Below are 17587 nucleotides of genomic sequence, written 5' to 3'. Positions count from 1 at the left end.
TATGGTGTGAACAGGGAAAAATGTGTTGCTAAGAGCTGAGCTATGCCATTACTCTCCTGTGCACTGCTGCCAAGGTTTCCAAGTGCAAGGATCAGTAATAGCAAACCACGTCACCTGAGGGCTAAAATGCGATTAGAAGCTCCACATTATTGGAAACACCAAGAAGTGTTTAAGGATCGTTAGGGTTGTGTTGTGTTGAAATATCGGCCTGCTACTTCTTTCCTCAGTGGTTAAGGATATGCTAGTTTCCATGTTGTGTTTTAATCAATCTTTGATTTTTCCTCCAGCATTTGAGGAATCCTCCATGTTGTATTGTGGTCCATTTTTGTTCCCTCCTTTATGGGTTGAGGAATCATCGTTCCATGTAAGTTTACGTGTGGCTATCATATACTCCGTAGTCACATATTTGTGGGTGTAAATGTTTTGTTATAGAGGTCTTTTTAATACCTGTGAATGTGTGCAGTAGGAGGTATGGTAATTGAATTTACCAGTCTTGATAATTTATGGATCTGTATAGGACTTATTGATTGTCACGTCCTGTTGTATTTTCATTAATTTTTCTAAGAAGAAATGTATTGTAACCTGAGGGTTTTATAATGCATCCTCTCCATAGTTTCTCAGGTTCCTGCTGCTAAGCCAGCGTGTATGTAATGTTTTTGGAATGTTTATGAGTGTGGGTGCTGTTAGACTGTCAGCTGGAGAGAGTGGGCTGAGCAGTGAGAATACTGCTCCTCGGAGGGCATTTATATCTAAGCTGAACTTAAGAGAAATTGCCCTTTTTGCAGGGTTATCCCCAAACTTTTTGCTTCTACCTCCTATTTTGTCCTGACCTTTGTCTGTTGGCTATAGGACTTTGGGCACTTTACCGCTGCTGATCCGCGCTAAAGTGTATATGGTCTCTGTGTAAATTGTTATTGTGATTGGTTATCCCTGATTGGCATATTTCTTTTACCAGTAGGTCCCTAGTAAAGTGCACGGAGTGTGCCAGGGCTGGTAAAGCAAATACCACTGATTGTGCCCTTGCTGTGTGTCTGGGGTTGGCCTGCAGTTGCTGTTTCTGCCAAGGAAAGGAGAAGGACTTTGCTGTGTGCTGTGTTCCCTGCTTGAATGAGATCTCCAAGGGCCTGAAGTGAACTGGCCTCCTGTTCAGAAGTCTCAGGGACACAAAGACTTTATCCCCAGCTCTCCTGAACTCTGCTGTTGTGAGTTCTGACCTGCCTTGAGTGGCACATGCCAGTTTTGGGCCTTTGGAGGTTGTTGCTGCTGTTTGGGAGCTCGAAGAGAGAAGAAACTCAAAGAACTACAGAAACCGACGCATCACTATTCTTGCAGCTGTTTTTCCGATGCATCTTCACGTCGTGAGAAGAATTTTCACACATCGCCGCACCAAAAAACGCCACCATCGCCTGTCGGCGCTGCAAGAATTGATGCGTCGATGGATCACGAGTGAAGAGGACCGACGTAGCGCCGCGCACCGCCGCCGCATCGATCATGACACATCCCGAAGATCCACGCATCGTACCTGTGTGGCACGCTTCCCCAACGCATCACCTGCGGACCGGAGCTGGCACGAAGAATCACTCCCTCTACAGACCGGAATTGATGCAACCCTTCCTCTGCGTGAAGTGAGACTGTTGCATTGCCGTCTAAGGAGTGTCGCATCTCTTTGTTTTCCAAAGCTGCAGCTGTTTGGCTTGGTGAACTTTGACGCAACTCCAGGTACTTTGGTAAAAAGTCACACATCCATAGATTTCTATGGTACAAGTTCTTGAAACCTTTTGAAAGTCATATTTTTAACTGTGTATGTTGGATTTTTGTTGTTTTGGTCTTGTCAAGTTTAGATAAAGATTCTTTATTTCCCTGGCTTAGGAAGCCAAGCCAAGCTACCAAGGGGGGAGCAGGGGTTATCTAAAGTGTGTATCCCTTTACCCTGACTAGAAACAAGGGTCCCTATTTGGACAAAGGTACCTACCTTTGCCAACTAGAGACCCCCATTTGTAACATTGGCGGTCAACGGTGAGGATTTGAACCTGTATTTGTACTTGACCCACAGTGATTGGTATACATTACTAGTTTAGTGCAGACCATTATACAACCACATACTGTGTTTTGTCTTTGGTTCTATTTTTGAGTGACCCTTAAAAGTATCCACGCATCATGTCTCAGAAGAGTAAACTAGCAAGTTAGGCTGCAGAATTGGAGTTTGATATTTACCAAGAGCTGCCAGTGTCAAAAGCAGCCTCTAGGGCTGGCAGCAACCATTCCGCTGGAAGTCTTTCCCCAGAGGAGCGGGAGGAAAACCAGAGGGTCAGAGAGCATGAGCTGGAAGTCATGAGGCTCTAGTCCAAGGCAGAGGAGAGCAGGAGAGCTTTTGCCTTGGAAGAAAATAAATTGATATTGGCATATGAGCGAGAATGAGAGAGCTCGATCAGGAGCACGAGAGGCTTGAGGCCATGAGTGGCTTAGCTGGAAAGGAAATGTGTGCAGCTCATGAAGTGAGCTGGGCTGGGTTGGAGGTGGAGCCCATCTCAGATTGTGGTAGAAAAATTGTGTTGTCTAGTGCTGAGAGAGACGTACACACTTGCAGCGATGTGGCGCCTGACTTGAAGGAGGGGGTTAACATACACCAAGGGGTTCAGGGTTATGAGATGGATTGGGTAACTGACACAGGGGATCATATTCCAGCTGGTGGGAGGGACACTCTACTGACTCTAGATGAGAGGTGCATGGAGAGGGGCTCCTCCATGGTAGGAGTCCCTGTGTCTGAGTGTGGAGACTGCACAGAAGAGTGTGGGTTGAGTGACAGAGATAGTCAGACACTGTCTTGCCAATCTCAGAAGAGTGGTGTGGGGTACTTGTGTGAGGCACTGGATGGCGGGGCAAAGGGTAGTTTGGTTAACAACTGTGGGGGCTGGGTGATTCAATTGTTGTAGAGCATATTTTAAGTCCCTGTTTTCCAGAGTTATGCCAACACCCGGTGGAGTGTGAGTTCTCTGATTCAAGGGAGCTTGCCCTGAAGGCAGACCTTTTGGTGGATTCCAGAGGGTCTGAAGAAGCTTTTGGGACTGATCCTGAAGGGGGTGGCTCAGGTTTTCCCCAACCAAGTGAGGTTGGGGAGGTTTATGGTGATCCAGATAGGTCCCAGTGCAGTGGGAGGGGTGAAGGGTTCCACGTTCTGTCTCCGAGGAGAAGGAGTGGGAAGGGGCTGTGTCCCAAGGTGCCCAAAATCCAGTCCCAGGACCTGGTTGGTTCCATGAGTGAACAGCAGGAGGGAGCCTAGTCTGTACCGGGAGGCTATTTCCTGAGGGGGATCCCAGGGTATTAGGTGAATTGGGGGAGACTGCTGTAACCAGCGTTCCATCAGTTCTGGTGTCTGGCAGCACCACTCCAGTGGGGAGGGTGCATGAGTCCAGAGAAAAGGGTGAGGGGGATGCAGTCCCCAGTGTAAAGACCAGTGGGTCAGGGGTTGCCAGCTCTGAGGTCAGAGCACCCTAGGACTGACCCTTGTGAGGTCCGCATCCGGAACACAGTGACAACGTTCGGATTTGAGAAGCAGTCAACGATATACTGGATCATCATATTTTCGGACAGACACTGTAGGAAGCGTACCCGCTTCTTTCATCTCACTTTTTATCGCGGCTGCCACGTTTATCCATACAGCAGATCCTCCATTTTTAGCTTCAAGATACATTATCTTCAAGAGGCAACTTCTTAGATACTTTACATTAGATGCAATTCGAAATCTACGCACACTCGAGTTTTATCGGAACCCGGCGCATTCCTTGCTGACATCAACTCATTTCATTTGGTCCAGAACCCAGCCGGGTTGGAAGTATCACCGGCTAAGCGACCTTTCTTCCTTTAAGCAGAGTGAATACAGCCCTGAGGATTCACACTATTATGTGACGAAACACGAGTCGGCTGGCTGCCAAAGTTATTAAAGAAGAAAATACTCTTCACAATTGAGTTCAAGAATTTGTACTTTCTCTGACAGCTGTATTTGTTTAATTTTGTGTTCAATTGTCCATTGAGACATAGACTTACTGTAAGAGATGAAATTACTCTTTGGTTGTGTGCAATAGGCATCCTGTTTTTATGTTCATACACGTAGGTTCCCTGAACCAACGTTTTGAGGGGTTATAGGGCTTATCCCCTCGCTTATATGCGCCAACACCTACTAGTGACAATTTCAGTGATCTAGGCATCGATAGTAGCTGAGTGCCCTTCACCCTCATTCTAACAACCCTGTTTTTGATAGATGAGGCCACTTTTGGCTTGGGGGGTCTTCATGCTCTGTCAAGTGGACAGGAGGCTGGAAACCTGTGGCAGGAAGACTCTCGTACAACACACAAGGAGTGTGTTTCCTTTGAGGGGTTGGTGTACTTCCCCGGAAGTCCTGGGTTGCCAGGCACATGTCCAGACTAAGGGTACAGAGCCTTGGTTGGAGGACCAGGTTCGGGGTGTCCCCCCTGACCTGGAGGAAGGGGCGACTGCTAACAGTCCCCCCACAAAGTTGTCTTCTGGGGGTAAAGCTCCAGGAGGGAGGGTGCAGAGCCCCAGGGAGGAAGACAGGTCACAAGAGAGCCCACCCCAGTCTCTTGTTCAGCCGCAGGGTACAGACCCTGGGCTGGTGGGCCAGTGTCAGGATGCCATACCTGACTTGGCAGGAGGGGGAGTGGGGAAACTGTGCCAGGCACCTGGGGCTATTGCCCCCCACTTTCTGATGCCACAGAGGTTAGAGAGGCCTGAAAGACATGAGGCCTGGCTCTCATCACTAACAGCTGTCAGTGGCCTCTGTGGCTGGCTGTCCTTGTGGACAGAGCTATCCCTGGGAATGGGCAGGAGTCACATCCCTGGGGTAGACCGGGCCACACCACTGTGTTGGCCATATGGGTACTGTCTACCTGTTGGGAAACATCTGTGAGCAAATTAAGTTTAGCCGCTGCACAAATGGGGTCCCCAGGTGAGGAGAAGGGTCCCCCAGGGGTTAGCCCAGTGGGCCTTGAGACTATGGATAGAGGGATCCAACTAGGTTCAGGAAGGCATAGAAGAGGAATAGACCCCTGCTTTTCAAGCCAAGTTCCAGTTTCTGTCGCCGCAAGAATGGAAGCCAATTGAGGTATTGATTGGTCTACCGTGGCTTTAGGTTGGAAGGGGGTTGTGTTGGAAATAGCCCTTTTTGCAGGGTTATCCCCAAAATCTTTGCTTCTTCCTCCTATTTTTTCCTGACCTTTCTTCATTGGTAATAGGACTCTGGGTTCTTTACTGCTGCTGATCAGTGCTAAAGTGCATATGCTCTCTGTGTAAATTGTTATTGTGAATGGTTGTCCCTGATTGGCATATTAATTTTACCAGTAAGTCCCTAGTAAAGTGCACTGAGTGTGCCAGGGCTGGTAAAGCAAATACTACTAGTGGGCTTGCAGCACTGATTATGCCACCCACAGGAGGTGCCCTGAAAAGAGGTCTCAGGCCTACCACCACAGCGCCTGTGTGCAGTTTGTTAACTGCCATGTCAACATGGCAAGTGCATCCACTTGCCAGGCCTTACCCTTCCCGTTCTTTACATATAGGACACCCCTATGGTAGGCCCCAGGTCCCCCCGCTGGGCAGGGTGCAGTGTATATGAAAGGTAGGACATGTACTGGTGTGTGTAACATGTCTTGATAGTGACATACTGCCAATTTCATTTTTCAATATTCAAAGGCTATCTTTCCCCATGGGACAGAATGGGGAATGCTTTGTAACATTTTACAAATATATTTTCCCATAGGGATAAGATTGAAAAATGTAGTTTAGTACCCCTGAACTCAGAATTTAATAATACATCTTTTAGTATAGATGGTTTTTAAATTGTGTGTTTGACAATACCACTTTTAGAAAGTGGCTATTTTCTTATTCAACCTTCCTGTGTGCCTCTGCCTGTTTGTGGATAGACTGTCCAGCTTTGGAGTGATAGTGGCTGGGGAGGTGCCATGGCTCCAGGAGTCTGGATGAGTCAGAACTAGGCTGAATAGGCCTGATCTGCATTGGGAGTGGTGGGAGGAGTAGCACCTGTACCTGAATAGGGCTGTGCCTGCCTTCCACAATGCTGGTTCCGCCCCCCTGTGGTGTGTCTGGAACCAAGGCCCACACTAACAAAGGCTGTTGTTGTGCACTGGCAGAGTGGCCCCACAACTGGTTTGAACCGGGCTCAGGCCCCCTTACACAAACAGAACAAAGACATTTTAGGGTATAAGTATTAGACCTAAAACCCCATAACTTTTACTTTAGATCATTCCTGGGGTTCAAGAAGAACCTTTGCCTTGGAGAAGAGATGAAGAGACTGAAGAGAAGTGCTGCCCTTGCTGTGTGTCTGGGGTTGACCTGCAGTTGCTCCTTCTGCCAAGGAAATGAGAAGGGCTGTACTGTGTCCCCTGCTTGAAGGAGATATCCAAGGGCCTGTAGTGAGCTGACCTCCTGTTCAGAAGTCTCAGGGACACAAAGACTTCATCCCCTGAACTCTGCTGTCATGAGTTCTGACCTGCCTTGATGTGCATGTGCCAGTTTTGGACCTCTGGAAGTTGTTGCTGCTGTTTGGGAGCTGGAAGAGAGAAGAAACTCAAAGAACTACAGAAACCGATGCATCGCTATTCTTGCGGCTGTTTTTCCGACGCATCTTCACAGCGTGAGAGGAATTTCTACGCATTGCGGTGCCACAGCGAAAACCGGCGCAGCGCGTGTCGTCGCTGCAAGAATGAACACATCAAGGGATCGCGGCTGAAGAGGACAGACACAGTGCCCTGCACAGCTGCTGCATCGATCGCCGATGCATCCCAAAGATCTACACATCGAACCTGTGCGAGACGTTTCCTCGACGCATCACCTGCGGACCGGAACCAGCACGATGAATCGATGCATCACTCTCCCTACAGATCAAAATCGACGCAACCCTTCCTCTGCATGCAGCGGGACTGTCGCATTGCCTCCTCAGGGTCTCAGGAGTGTCGCATCTCTTTGTTTTCCGATGCTGCGGCTGTTTGGCTTGGTGAACTTTGACGCGACTCCAGGTACTTTGGTGAAAAGTCACGCATCCATAGATTTCTATGGTTCAAGTTCTCGAAATCTTTTGAAAGTCATATTTTAAACTGTGTATGTTGGATTTTTGTCGTTTTGGTCTTGTCAAGTTTAGGTAAAGACACTTTATTTTTCTAAACCAGTGTGGTGTCCATTTGTGGTGTTATCACTGTGTCACTGTGAGTGTTGGTGCAAATACTCTTCATATTGCCTTTGGGATAAGCCTGTCTGCTCGTGCCAAGCTACCACGAGGGTGAGCAGGGGTTATCTAAAGTGTGTATCCCCCTTACCCTGACTAGAAGCAAGGGTCCCTATTTGGACAGAGGTACCTACCTCTGCCAACTAGTGACCCCATTTTTAACATCTTCTTTAATATATCAACATCGTATAACCTGCGTGAACCAGCTACCTTAATTACAATACAACTTTAGCACTGAAATGTTGGCAGTTATAGCAAAGCATTCCTTACAAATGAGTCAGTGTTGATTTCTGTTACTGATCGAGGCCAATTTGTTTGTTAAGGCAATGTCAGTGTAAAGGCAGTTGAAGAAGAGGGCACCAATTGTGGAAGAGCTCATTATATTATCATTACTGACAGCTGAAGCAAATCTTGATGAATCATGATGTCTTTGATTTAGTTGAAAGCAGGGGCGTACCAAAGGACCCCACAGCCCCCGCGCTGCAGGGGGGGCTTAAGGGGCCCCTTCAGTATACAGTAGTCGCTGCATTGGTTAGACTGTACTCCTACACAGCAATTGTTAAATAAAACAAAGTACACGCAGTAGATTGCACCACCAGTAGTCATTTAAAGCAGAGTACATGCACCGCACTGGGCGTCGACATAGTTTAAATGTTATGCTGCTGCGAGCTCCAGTCCAATCAAATAAATCAAATGCTGCGCTACGCACAGCTTCGTAGTCTTCAGCGTCTGGGTGGGGCCAAGCTGGTCTGGAATGTTCATGCAGTGTACACTGCACGTGAGGCGGCAGCGGCATGCCGGGGGCTCTGAGACGGTGAGTGAGGCCATTCATGGTTAATTAACATTACCAAAACAGGGTTGTCTGTTTACGCCTCGCCCCCAAATCCCATCACTGTCTCGGTGCCGATCCCAGGACGCACCCTGACGCCTTGCAGCACACTGTTGGGGACACAGGATCCCAATACAGACCCTGTAGGGGTTTACCACGTCTCGTCAGAGTCTCACGACAGGATTCTCGGTTAGGGGTTTGTGGAAAATCCCATTTCCACATCTGGTATCACCGGGATACCCTGTCATCGCCTCTAGCCTATGACCCCTGCACGGACTTTGCAGGATGCCCGTGGTCCCTGCAGGGGACCCCATAGGAGGGCAGCCCCCGTAGTATCACGGAGGACGCAGACAGCCAGCTTATCCCGGAAGGGTGGGCGGCGCGAAGGACAGGGGAAAGGGGCGGGGCCATAGATATATAAGGATGTCCCCTCCTCCCACACGCTCTCTTTGCCTGCTGCCCCCTCTCCCGCCAGGTCGCATCCTGGGCTGCTACCAGGCCCATTCTGCTGCAACGGCTGTAGCCAGTCCCCCCCCCCCGACCAGGTCCCTTAGATCCCCCTTTTGCATCTCCCCTCCCCACCGCTCACCCGCTGAAAAGGGGGGAAGTGGTGAGGGGGACTGTATTAATGTTTGTTTTCTTGTTGCAGGAGGAGTTACAGGGCGATCCCGATACAGGAAAGGCGCAGGAACAGGACCTGAAGCCTCCAGTGCTAAGCGCACCATGCATATGTCATACAGGCTCCAAGGGGTCCTTCTTGGGAACTTGGAGTTCGACGGTGCCCCGTTAGTCTTTAGGGCGGTTGTAAACCTGAGAAACCGGGGGCTTGCTTTATAGGCTCCGCCCAGCTGGGGAAGGTGTGAGTTCACTCTCCCTTGTTCAGCGGGCGGAGTTGGTGGACGATAGGTTCACCGGTGGGAGGAGAGATCCTCCCAGGTACCACACCGGGCTATGGCTGCTGGTGTTTATCTTGGCTGAACTTCAGGTGCCCTGCAACGAGGGGTTGCGGGGCGAACGGGATCGCCTGTAAGATAACCCACCTTTTATTTGTACACCAAATAAACCTGCAACTTTATCTCTCCAATAACATTGTGTCTGTGTATTATTGTAGATTATTGTGGGGTTGCGGGCGGCGGTGTACCGATGGAGATACTATGAGGAAACTCCATTCTTGAGTCGGTGAGTGTGTGTGTGCGGTGGGGTGGGGGTTTGGGGATAGGTGGCCAAAGAAACTTGACTTTGCGAAGGCTCTTTTTTCTTGATTGAGTAGAGAGAGGCTCCAACAGCAGGATCCTGCCTCAGAGACCACAGTGACGGGTAGAGGAGAAAGGGTGGCTGGTACCACTGAACATGCCTCTAAAATCAACCAACGGCCTTTCCAAATATGTTCTCACCACAGCAATGAAAATGTGTAGGATGGGTCTGAAGGCTGTTATTTGGCTCCCGGATGCCGGAACAATGACAGCTAAAATGTGCAATTCTACCTTGTTAACCTCCTGCTATTACTGAGAGGGACACTGCTTAGCGATCTCGTGCTGTACCTTAATTTAAGAGGGGTCTCTCAGGGGATTGAAGCGTCCCCTTCAGGCTACAGTTTGTAACCATATTGTTCACAGGTTTGAATTTTCATGGATATGTTCAGATTTTCATCCTTCTGAGATAGATGAATCATCAGCGTTGGACTGGGAAACAGAAAGCATAAACTGAATGCTATTATCCATGGGCTCTGCCTGGGGGAGACACGCCGGTGTAACAACAGCATACACCAAGGCACCAGTCTGCCCACTCTAAGACACATGCAGCAGCATGTGTCAGGCACTCTTCACAGCAGTGCTACGAGCTGCAGCACAAGTCTGCGAGGGGTCCACCCTCCACGTCACAAGCAGCATAGTAATGCTCTCACACGAGACACGCACTCTGGGGAGGGCCGCAGCCTCACTGCAAGGGGATGGCAACCTCCGCTCTTCTGGTCGTATTTTCCAGCTGACATTCGCCACCTAGAGGGGAGATGGGGGAGGGGTGGGGTAAGGGAGCATGTGAGCAGAGAGTGCAAGGAGCCTTGCACCCATGTTTAGCACACCTTGGAATATACCGCGCGCTGAGCAGAATGTGAGGAGCTGGGGGCATGGGCGGAGCCCGAGAAGGCAAATGTAAAGAGGAGCCTGGAGCACATGGAAAATGGCGTGTGGGGACTTTAGCTCAAGGGAATTGTGAGCGAGACATGGCTAGCTAGGCTGCTGTGTCGGGTCACATAGACAGACAGTGTGGGGAACACTTGAGCTGGAGACACCTGGGCAGAAACCGCGAGGACCTACTGGCGCACTGAAATACTTTGTGAATAGCCTTGGAATCTTAGACAGCATAAGGAGCTTTGTGTGCAATATGAGGGCCCCGGGGACAAATAGAGTGTGGGGGAGCATATGGTACATTGACAGTGCAGGGGCATGGCGGGGCACATGAACAATGAGGAGTATGGAGCACGTGGACAGAGTGAGGGGCGCGGGCACAGCACAGCTTGGGGAACACAGACAGAAAGTGCGACGGCCTGGGTCACATCGACCGACTGAGAGAGGAGCTTGGGGTACATTGACAGTGCGAGCGGCCTGGGGCACGTGGACATTGTGAGAAGCGTGGTGTACATGGACAGGCAGTATGAGTGAGGAGCGTGAGCAGTGGCGTGCTGCATGGGGGGGGAGATCATGGGGGGCCCACAGCACAAACCTCTGGACAGAGAGCTCCCGATTTAATCCAGAGGGGGCCCCTCACCGTACCTTGTAGGGGGGCTTCCTCAAGTTTCGTTCCGCCATTGGTTGTAAGGCCAATAATATTTTCAGAAATGAATGAAAGGACGCACCCAGTCTGTATGCATTAAGATAATATTTTTACTTCACAAGGGTGGTGAGAAAGATGGAGTGACAGAGAAAGACTGGGAGAAAAAGAGAAAAGAGGCCACAAACCCTTACTTTACAAGTTCAAGGTAATAAAGGATGTCAAAAATAAATGTGTATTATGTATCGAAATAGGATAATACATCATCTGAAATGTTCAAACACACGATGAAGTTATTGTGTATTGAACTGGAATGATTTCACAGCAAACATGAACTTGTAAACTATAACTAAAAAGAATCATATACTAGTGGATTAATTTAAAAAGTGGAAAATGTCCTCAATAATCACAAACAAATCCAATAGATATGGCTGCTTTGTTACGTGGGGGTCAAAGAATCAAACATTTAAAAACACCTTAATTAAAAGAGACAGTAATAAACATGCTATGAGTATTGTGGAAAGACTAGTTGTGCTGGCCTAACAATGTCGAATCAACCTAACAAAACATAATAAAACGACGTAGAAGCATTTCCCATATAAGAAATAGGGGTAGTGGTTAAAAAATCAAAATAAAAGATCCAACTTGCTGCAGAACACGTTTTCGTCTAACGATTCATTTACTACAAATGTAAATAAAGGTGGAAGATTACAAATCAAGATATGCTGGGTTATAATTTTATTTTTCTGTTGTGGTGGAAGTTTAAGAAATATATATCTAGGTAAAATTCTCACATGTGTATTTTTGTGTGTGTATGTGTGCGTGAATTTGTGGGGTGTGCATGTGGGTGGGCAGATGTGTGCATTTGTAATGTACCGTTGAGTCTGTCTTCCTGTGGCAATTCATAGGACTATTTCAAGTTATATGCAATGCTATTTTTTAGTCTCACTACACAGCACACAATTGTATGACATTTTTTTACATTACCTGCAGGACACTCGCAACCAGCTACAACCATTTTTTCTCTGAAAGGTGCAGTATTTGTGCATGTTGCCGGGGGATAAAGAGAACATTCGCTATAAACTTGACCGCGTGTGCAACTGAGTGCTCCTATAAAAGTAAAATAATGGCATTTCATTACGATAATACAGTTAGATTAGCCTTTCCATTTTAATGACAATTTTACAATATTTTCGACTCTCCAATTGTTATTTTCTCAATAATATGCGCAAGTATTTAGCACAATCACACAATGAAAAATAATCTTACATTTCTAGTGCAACACTTTGTAGCGTACACTACTTACTGCTTTTGGCTCAGTTGTATTAGCAGACAATCAACAATGGGGTCACCCTGTGTCCCTCAGAAGCTGGGTATGTTATATAAGCAAAACAATGGTTTTGTCGGGGCAAACAAGTATTTCTTATCCTGTTAAGTTCCTTTCAAAATACAATTCTAGAGAGGTTAAATATTCACAGCTTTCAATCTTAGGACAATTCAAATGATACAGAACACATAAAGAAAGAAAAACCAGAGCAATGCTGCATGATGAGTGCTAGGTCATTTTATATAAATGCCATCATTTATATATACCCATGGGTTGATAAACATGCTGTCAACAAGAGGTGATACTTAAAGTGCTTAGTGAATATGTGACATAATATGCTCAGTGAAGCAGTACGGTGAACATTATATACAAAGTGATAACAATATATACATTAAAGGCCAGAGTGTCTAGTAAAACAATGGCTCTGCTGCTATATCCACATTGAAGTCTTTGCTTACAGAGTCTTGATTTGGGCCAAGAGGTGCCGTCGACGTTTCCACCCAATATATACTTTATTGAATGGTCAATGCGGGTCTTCATCAGGACTGGGGGGGGGAGTTAACAGCCTAAGGATAACCAGAGTGAATCCTGATCGGTTATTGTTGGCAAGTTGGATGTTGGTCTGTACACGTGTTACAGCCTCATCAAGTTCAATTCAAATTTAGTCCAGGTGGCGGCGGGAGAGTGTTTGTGAACCTGCTTTCCAAATTACACAAATGTGGACTGGATACCAGGCGAATTGAGTTGGGGAGGGGGGCGACATTCACAGCGTTAATCCGAAGGATCGCCATTGGGTTGATTTTAAAGCTGATTGCGGTCGTGACGAGTCCGATACTTCGTTGCTGAGAGCACTGGCCGGCGTGAGTCCTGGCAATGAACTGTCATTGGTCAGTTCTATATTTAACCTCTCTAGAATTGTATTTTGAAAGGAACTTAACAGGATAAGAAATAATTGTTCGCACCCGACAGAACCATTGTTTTGCTTATATACAGTTGTATTATCACGCATGCTCCAAAATTGATTTTTAGGTTTTTATCAAACCTAATGTGTAAGGCCAAATGCAAAGATGTATATGGTGCGCGTGGCTTTCTGTACAATTTTCATGTGGGAAACCTCCATAAAAATGTGAGAATCCTCTTTAACCCTGCAGACTGTACTATTACAGAGCACTTATTAGAGCAAACCAATCCTCAAGGAAAGTGGAAGAATGTATACCGCTCAGAAGGTTTACATTGCATACAACCCTGAGAAGTGGGGTTCAGTAAGAGCAGAAGGGCCTTTAGAAACAATCTCCATCTGGTAGAGACCAGGGCCACATCCCAAATATAGGCTATTGGTTTACTGATCCACTGCAGGAAATACAGCAGAGTCTGACTTTACCTAGAATCCTTGACGTTTTCCCGTAGATGGGAGGTTCATCCTACCTCATTCTTCAGAGAACAGTTAGCATTTCAAGCAAAGACCATTTTGTAAGGAAACCGTTACAAGACCCGAAGTTAACATGGGGCTGTAACAGGGAAAGTTCCAAATATCCGCAGAAACTCCGTATGTCCCACTCTCGAATTTCTTGCCTCATTTAATGAAACACCAGCTACTGAGTTTCGGACAGTGCAGCCTCACCATGCTCTCATGTGAGGAAACGTTTGTCGGCTTCCCAACAGACACGGGCTGCTGACTTGAACAATACTAACAAACAGGAACAAAAATCAACAAGTCTCCAAAGTGCAGTGAGAAAACTCACTCTGAGTTGCTGAGACGACAAAATTGAGGGAAGCTCTAGGTGGGGCTTATAGAGGCATGGCCTCCACCATACTAGCAGTTTAGCAATCCATCTAACAGAGTTCAAATGATTGACGTATTATGTATTTGAGCTGATGAAGCAAACATTTATATATCTCTTTCTATTTTATAATGTGTGACAGAAAAGATCATCTGGAAAATGAATAAGATCTGCAGAAATGTCATGCCTTATAATACAGCAACTGTGACCATCTACGCTCTAAAGCAACTTGCAAGTAAAATAAGGTACCAACTGCTAGTAAGTATGAAAGAGACGTTCTAATGCTAACTTTCTGTAATCCTTCAGGCATTTTCTGTCACATACAAAAACAACCACTAATTGTTTCTCATTGGCCCACTGCCTCTGTCTTCGAAATAATTCAAATGGCCATCTAAACACAAGATAATTGAAACCATGCATGGAGGACCATTGGAGCCATTACCAAGCCAGCAACGAAGACAAACTTGCTCTCTAATCATTACCATCCACGTGCAAGAGATTAAATGCCTTAAAGCATGCAGTTCTAATGATAGTCTCTGGAAGTGGAGGCCGGGACATGGTTGCGATTTGAGGCCAAATGCGACGAAGCCTGGCTTGGATACAATGCATGGACTGGTCCCAGTGAAAACTAGGGCGGTCAAAGAAATTCACTTAAGATTCTAAGCCCCAAGTTAGAAGGGTACATTTTTACTTTTGAGAAAAAATAAATAAGAATATTCCTGCCTGAGTGGGCTGCTGCTGAAATTGTTGCCACACAAGGTAGGGTGCATAATATTTAAGGCATTAGAAACACATTATACATCGTAAAATACATTTGTCCTCTTTTACTAGACCCTTTCATTGTCAATGGTTAGGCTGTAACTGGCAAATAGGAAAATTCAAAGTATATATTATACACTTTATTGTATAACGTTTGATATGTACCAGCTACAGATTCGATTCAAATACTTATTTTTATATTTAAAGCTGATCCAGAAGTCAGATTTGTATTCAAAATATTGAAATCAAACTTTAAAGTTACATTTACACTGCCTGAAGCTAATGGGGGTCAATTTGTATTAGCTCTCCACTCACTGCCCAGCCTGTGCTCGAAACAGGTGTGAAACAGATGTGAAACCTGCTAGCAGAGCAGAGACAGTGGTCAAGGAGTGGGAAGGTAATTTGTTTCCTTTGGAGGAAGATCACGTAGGGAGGACACAGGTACCCGGTTAACTTAAAGCGGCCTTCCCTGTCAAAAGTAAATGGTTGGTGACACCTGGAAAGGCTGCAGCCTTTGTCCCCCTTAGTCAGGCTGCCAATTATCACTGTAGGAGGAAAGCTATGCCCAGAACCAGTTTGGATTGATAACAGAAGAGGGGATGTTCATTACCCTGGCCACACCTTTGGGTTGGGCCACCGACTCTTCACAAGGGGAAAAGGGTTTCCTCATCTTGGATTTTGAGTGTGTGGGTCACTTTGGGATTGTTTGCAGTAGAGCAAACAGGAGCTGCTGAAAAAATGGGTAGGGTGGCTCCTACAAACGTTTACCACATTAGCCTTGTGATGCTTGCTCTTGTGGATCTGGCTACATTTCCCTCATAATCTTCCATTTTCCTCTTTTAAAACAGTGCTTGAAAGAAAATAAATATCACTGATGAAAACCTGCTTGTGAATTTAATAAATGCTTGTGATTCAGACAATACAGCCTGCTGTTCTGATGCAAAACATTTTTCATTTCAAATTGCCTTTTTGCAAAAAGACCTTATATATTGTTAAAGTGCTACAGGATCCCATGGATAGGCAGAGGCATTCAACCACAAAAGATCAGGAACAATATTCGAAGAATTCATTCCCAGGCTGACACAATGCCATTGAATTGCTAAGTCATGATCATGAGATGAGATGAGAACTAGGGCAGGGCTTCAGAAATCCCCTGACCAGCAGTATCTGGGGAGGGTGAACGCCAATAGATCTCCAACCGTGGAGCCAGCCGAGTCATAGAAAGATTGATATTTTCCCCACCTGTAAATGGGGCAGGCGAACTGCGTAATTTACAGATGGGTTCACACTCTAACAAACATAAACAATATCCTAATCCTTTAGTGTCAGCTTCTGTAGGCTACCATTCAAAATATTATAAACTAGAATAGCTTTTAAAATAGGCATATTTTTACCTATAAACATTTCACCCATTAACTAAAAGAAAAACATTTATGGTTGATTAAAACAGTAACTGAAAATGGAACACATACCACAGGCAATGCTAGAATTCTTTCTCCAGTTCTTCCACTTATCACTACATCCGGATTCGCCACAATGTCGTGCTAGCTCCTGAAAAACACTACATGCAGCTTTTCTCTTGTCTGTTTCTGTACTTGTGCAATATTCTATACCACACGTTTGTTCAAATTTGTTGAAAACGTGAGTATTAATACCACATCCACTGAAGTATGTTCTTGTTATGCTCCTGCAATACTGAAAACATAATGATATGTGAAGTGGGTAAGACAGTTGTTCGCAATTCAATTACACTTATGAAGCTTTCAAAAAGTAATACAATTCATTTTAGACTATAGGAAAAATGTAATTCCTGGCAAAATTATTACATTCTAAACAAGGGTTTTGGTTTGACCTCCTCCAGGCATTGGCTTCTTTAGCTCAAGGACCTTCAGCTATGACCTGAGACATTGTCAATCTTATCTTAGTTAAGCCAACAGAAGTATTTCAGTCTCACCTTCCTTTTAGTGGCTGTTTGTGTGTATCCTTATGCCTCTATAGGAATGTATGAAGGACTATTTTACTTCTCAATAGTAAACTGTCATCACACATTTAGTGCCATATGTACGAAGCATTTTTATGGTCAAAACAGGCAGATTCGCAGAATCGGTCCGTTTGCAACCGGAAAAATGCTTTTTGGAATGTAAAAGCCCACAATTGCTATTCAGTAAATTGTTACTGAATCACAATTTCGGTTTTGCGATCCAGTAATTGGAAAGGGCGTGTTTAGGGCGTCTCTTCTAAATACCAAATGGCATTGGTATTTACTAATGTTTTGAAACCAAAATGTGTTGCAAAATATTTGCACTCTACCAGCAACTCAAAGTTGGTGGTAATATATTCGCAAAGTAAGAGGGCCTCTATGGGACCCCTTCCCCTTTGTAAATGTTGGGAAAACATTTTTTAAGAGCAAGCAGTGGTCGCACAGACCACAGCCTGCTCTTAAAAAATGAAAGAAAACCTTACATTTTTTATTGTTAAAACGCATCCCATTTGCCTTTTAGGAAAATGGGTTGCATTTCAACAACACACAAAAGAACTTTATTAAAAAGCAACCACAGACATGGTGGTCAGCTGACCTCAGCAGGTCACCATCCCTGTGATGGCTGCGAATCCTAATGGGTTGCAAACTGCGTCCTACATCATTAATATTCATCAGGTTGGTTGATTTGTGACACACTAGGAATCGAAAGTATAAAGCAAAAAGTTTCATATATAAATAATAGCAATTTTCAAATAGCGATTTAGATAAAATAACTATTTGGAAAACGCTATTTCAATTCTTCCGACATATGCCCCTTAATTCTTTATCTCATTCCAGCACTATAAACACAATGTACAGTGGCCATTGTTATTGCATTTCGAGTGTAAGT

General features: G+C 45.6%; 1 protein-coding gene across 1 annotated transcript in view; it reads right to left on the bottom strand.

Moving 5' to 3' along the window:
- The window catches only part of MUC19 (mucin 19, oligomeric), a 1331159-nt gene that overhangs the window by 1171230 nt on the left and 142342 nt on the right, over positions 1-17587 (bottom strand). The window contains exons 26-27 of the mRNA XM_078649731.1: positions 16190-16412; positions 11838-11960 (exon numbers count right to left, since the gene is read on the bottom strand). Of these exons, the coding sequence (XP_078505857.1) occupies positions 11838-11960; positions 16190-16412 (346 nt within the window). The remainder of the gene's footprint in view (positions 1-11837; positions 11961-16189; positions 16413-17587) is intronic.

The sequence above is a fragment of the Lissotriton helveticus genome, chromosome 1_1, assembly GCF_964261635.1.
Source record: "Lissotriton helveticus chromosome 1_1, aLisHel1.1, whole genome shotgun sequence".
Classification (NCBI taxonomy): Eukaryota; Metazoa; Chordata; class Amphibia; order Caudata; family Salamandridae; genus Lissotriton; species Lissotriton helveticus.
This window is presented reverse-complemented; position numbering and strand designations above follow the sequence as displayed.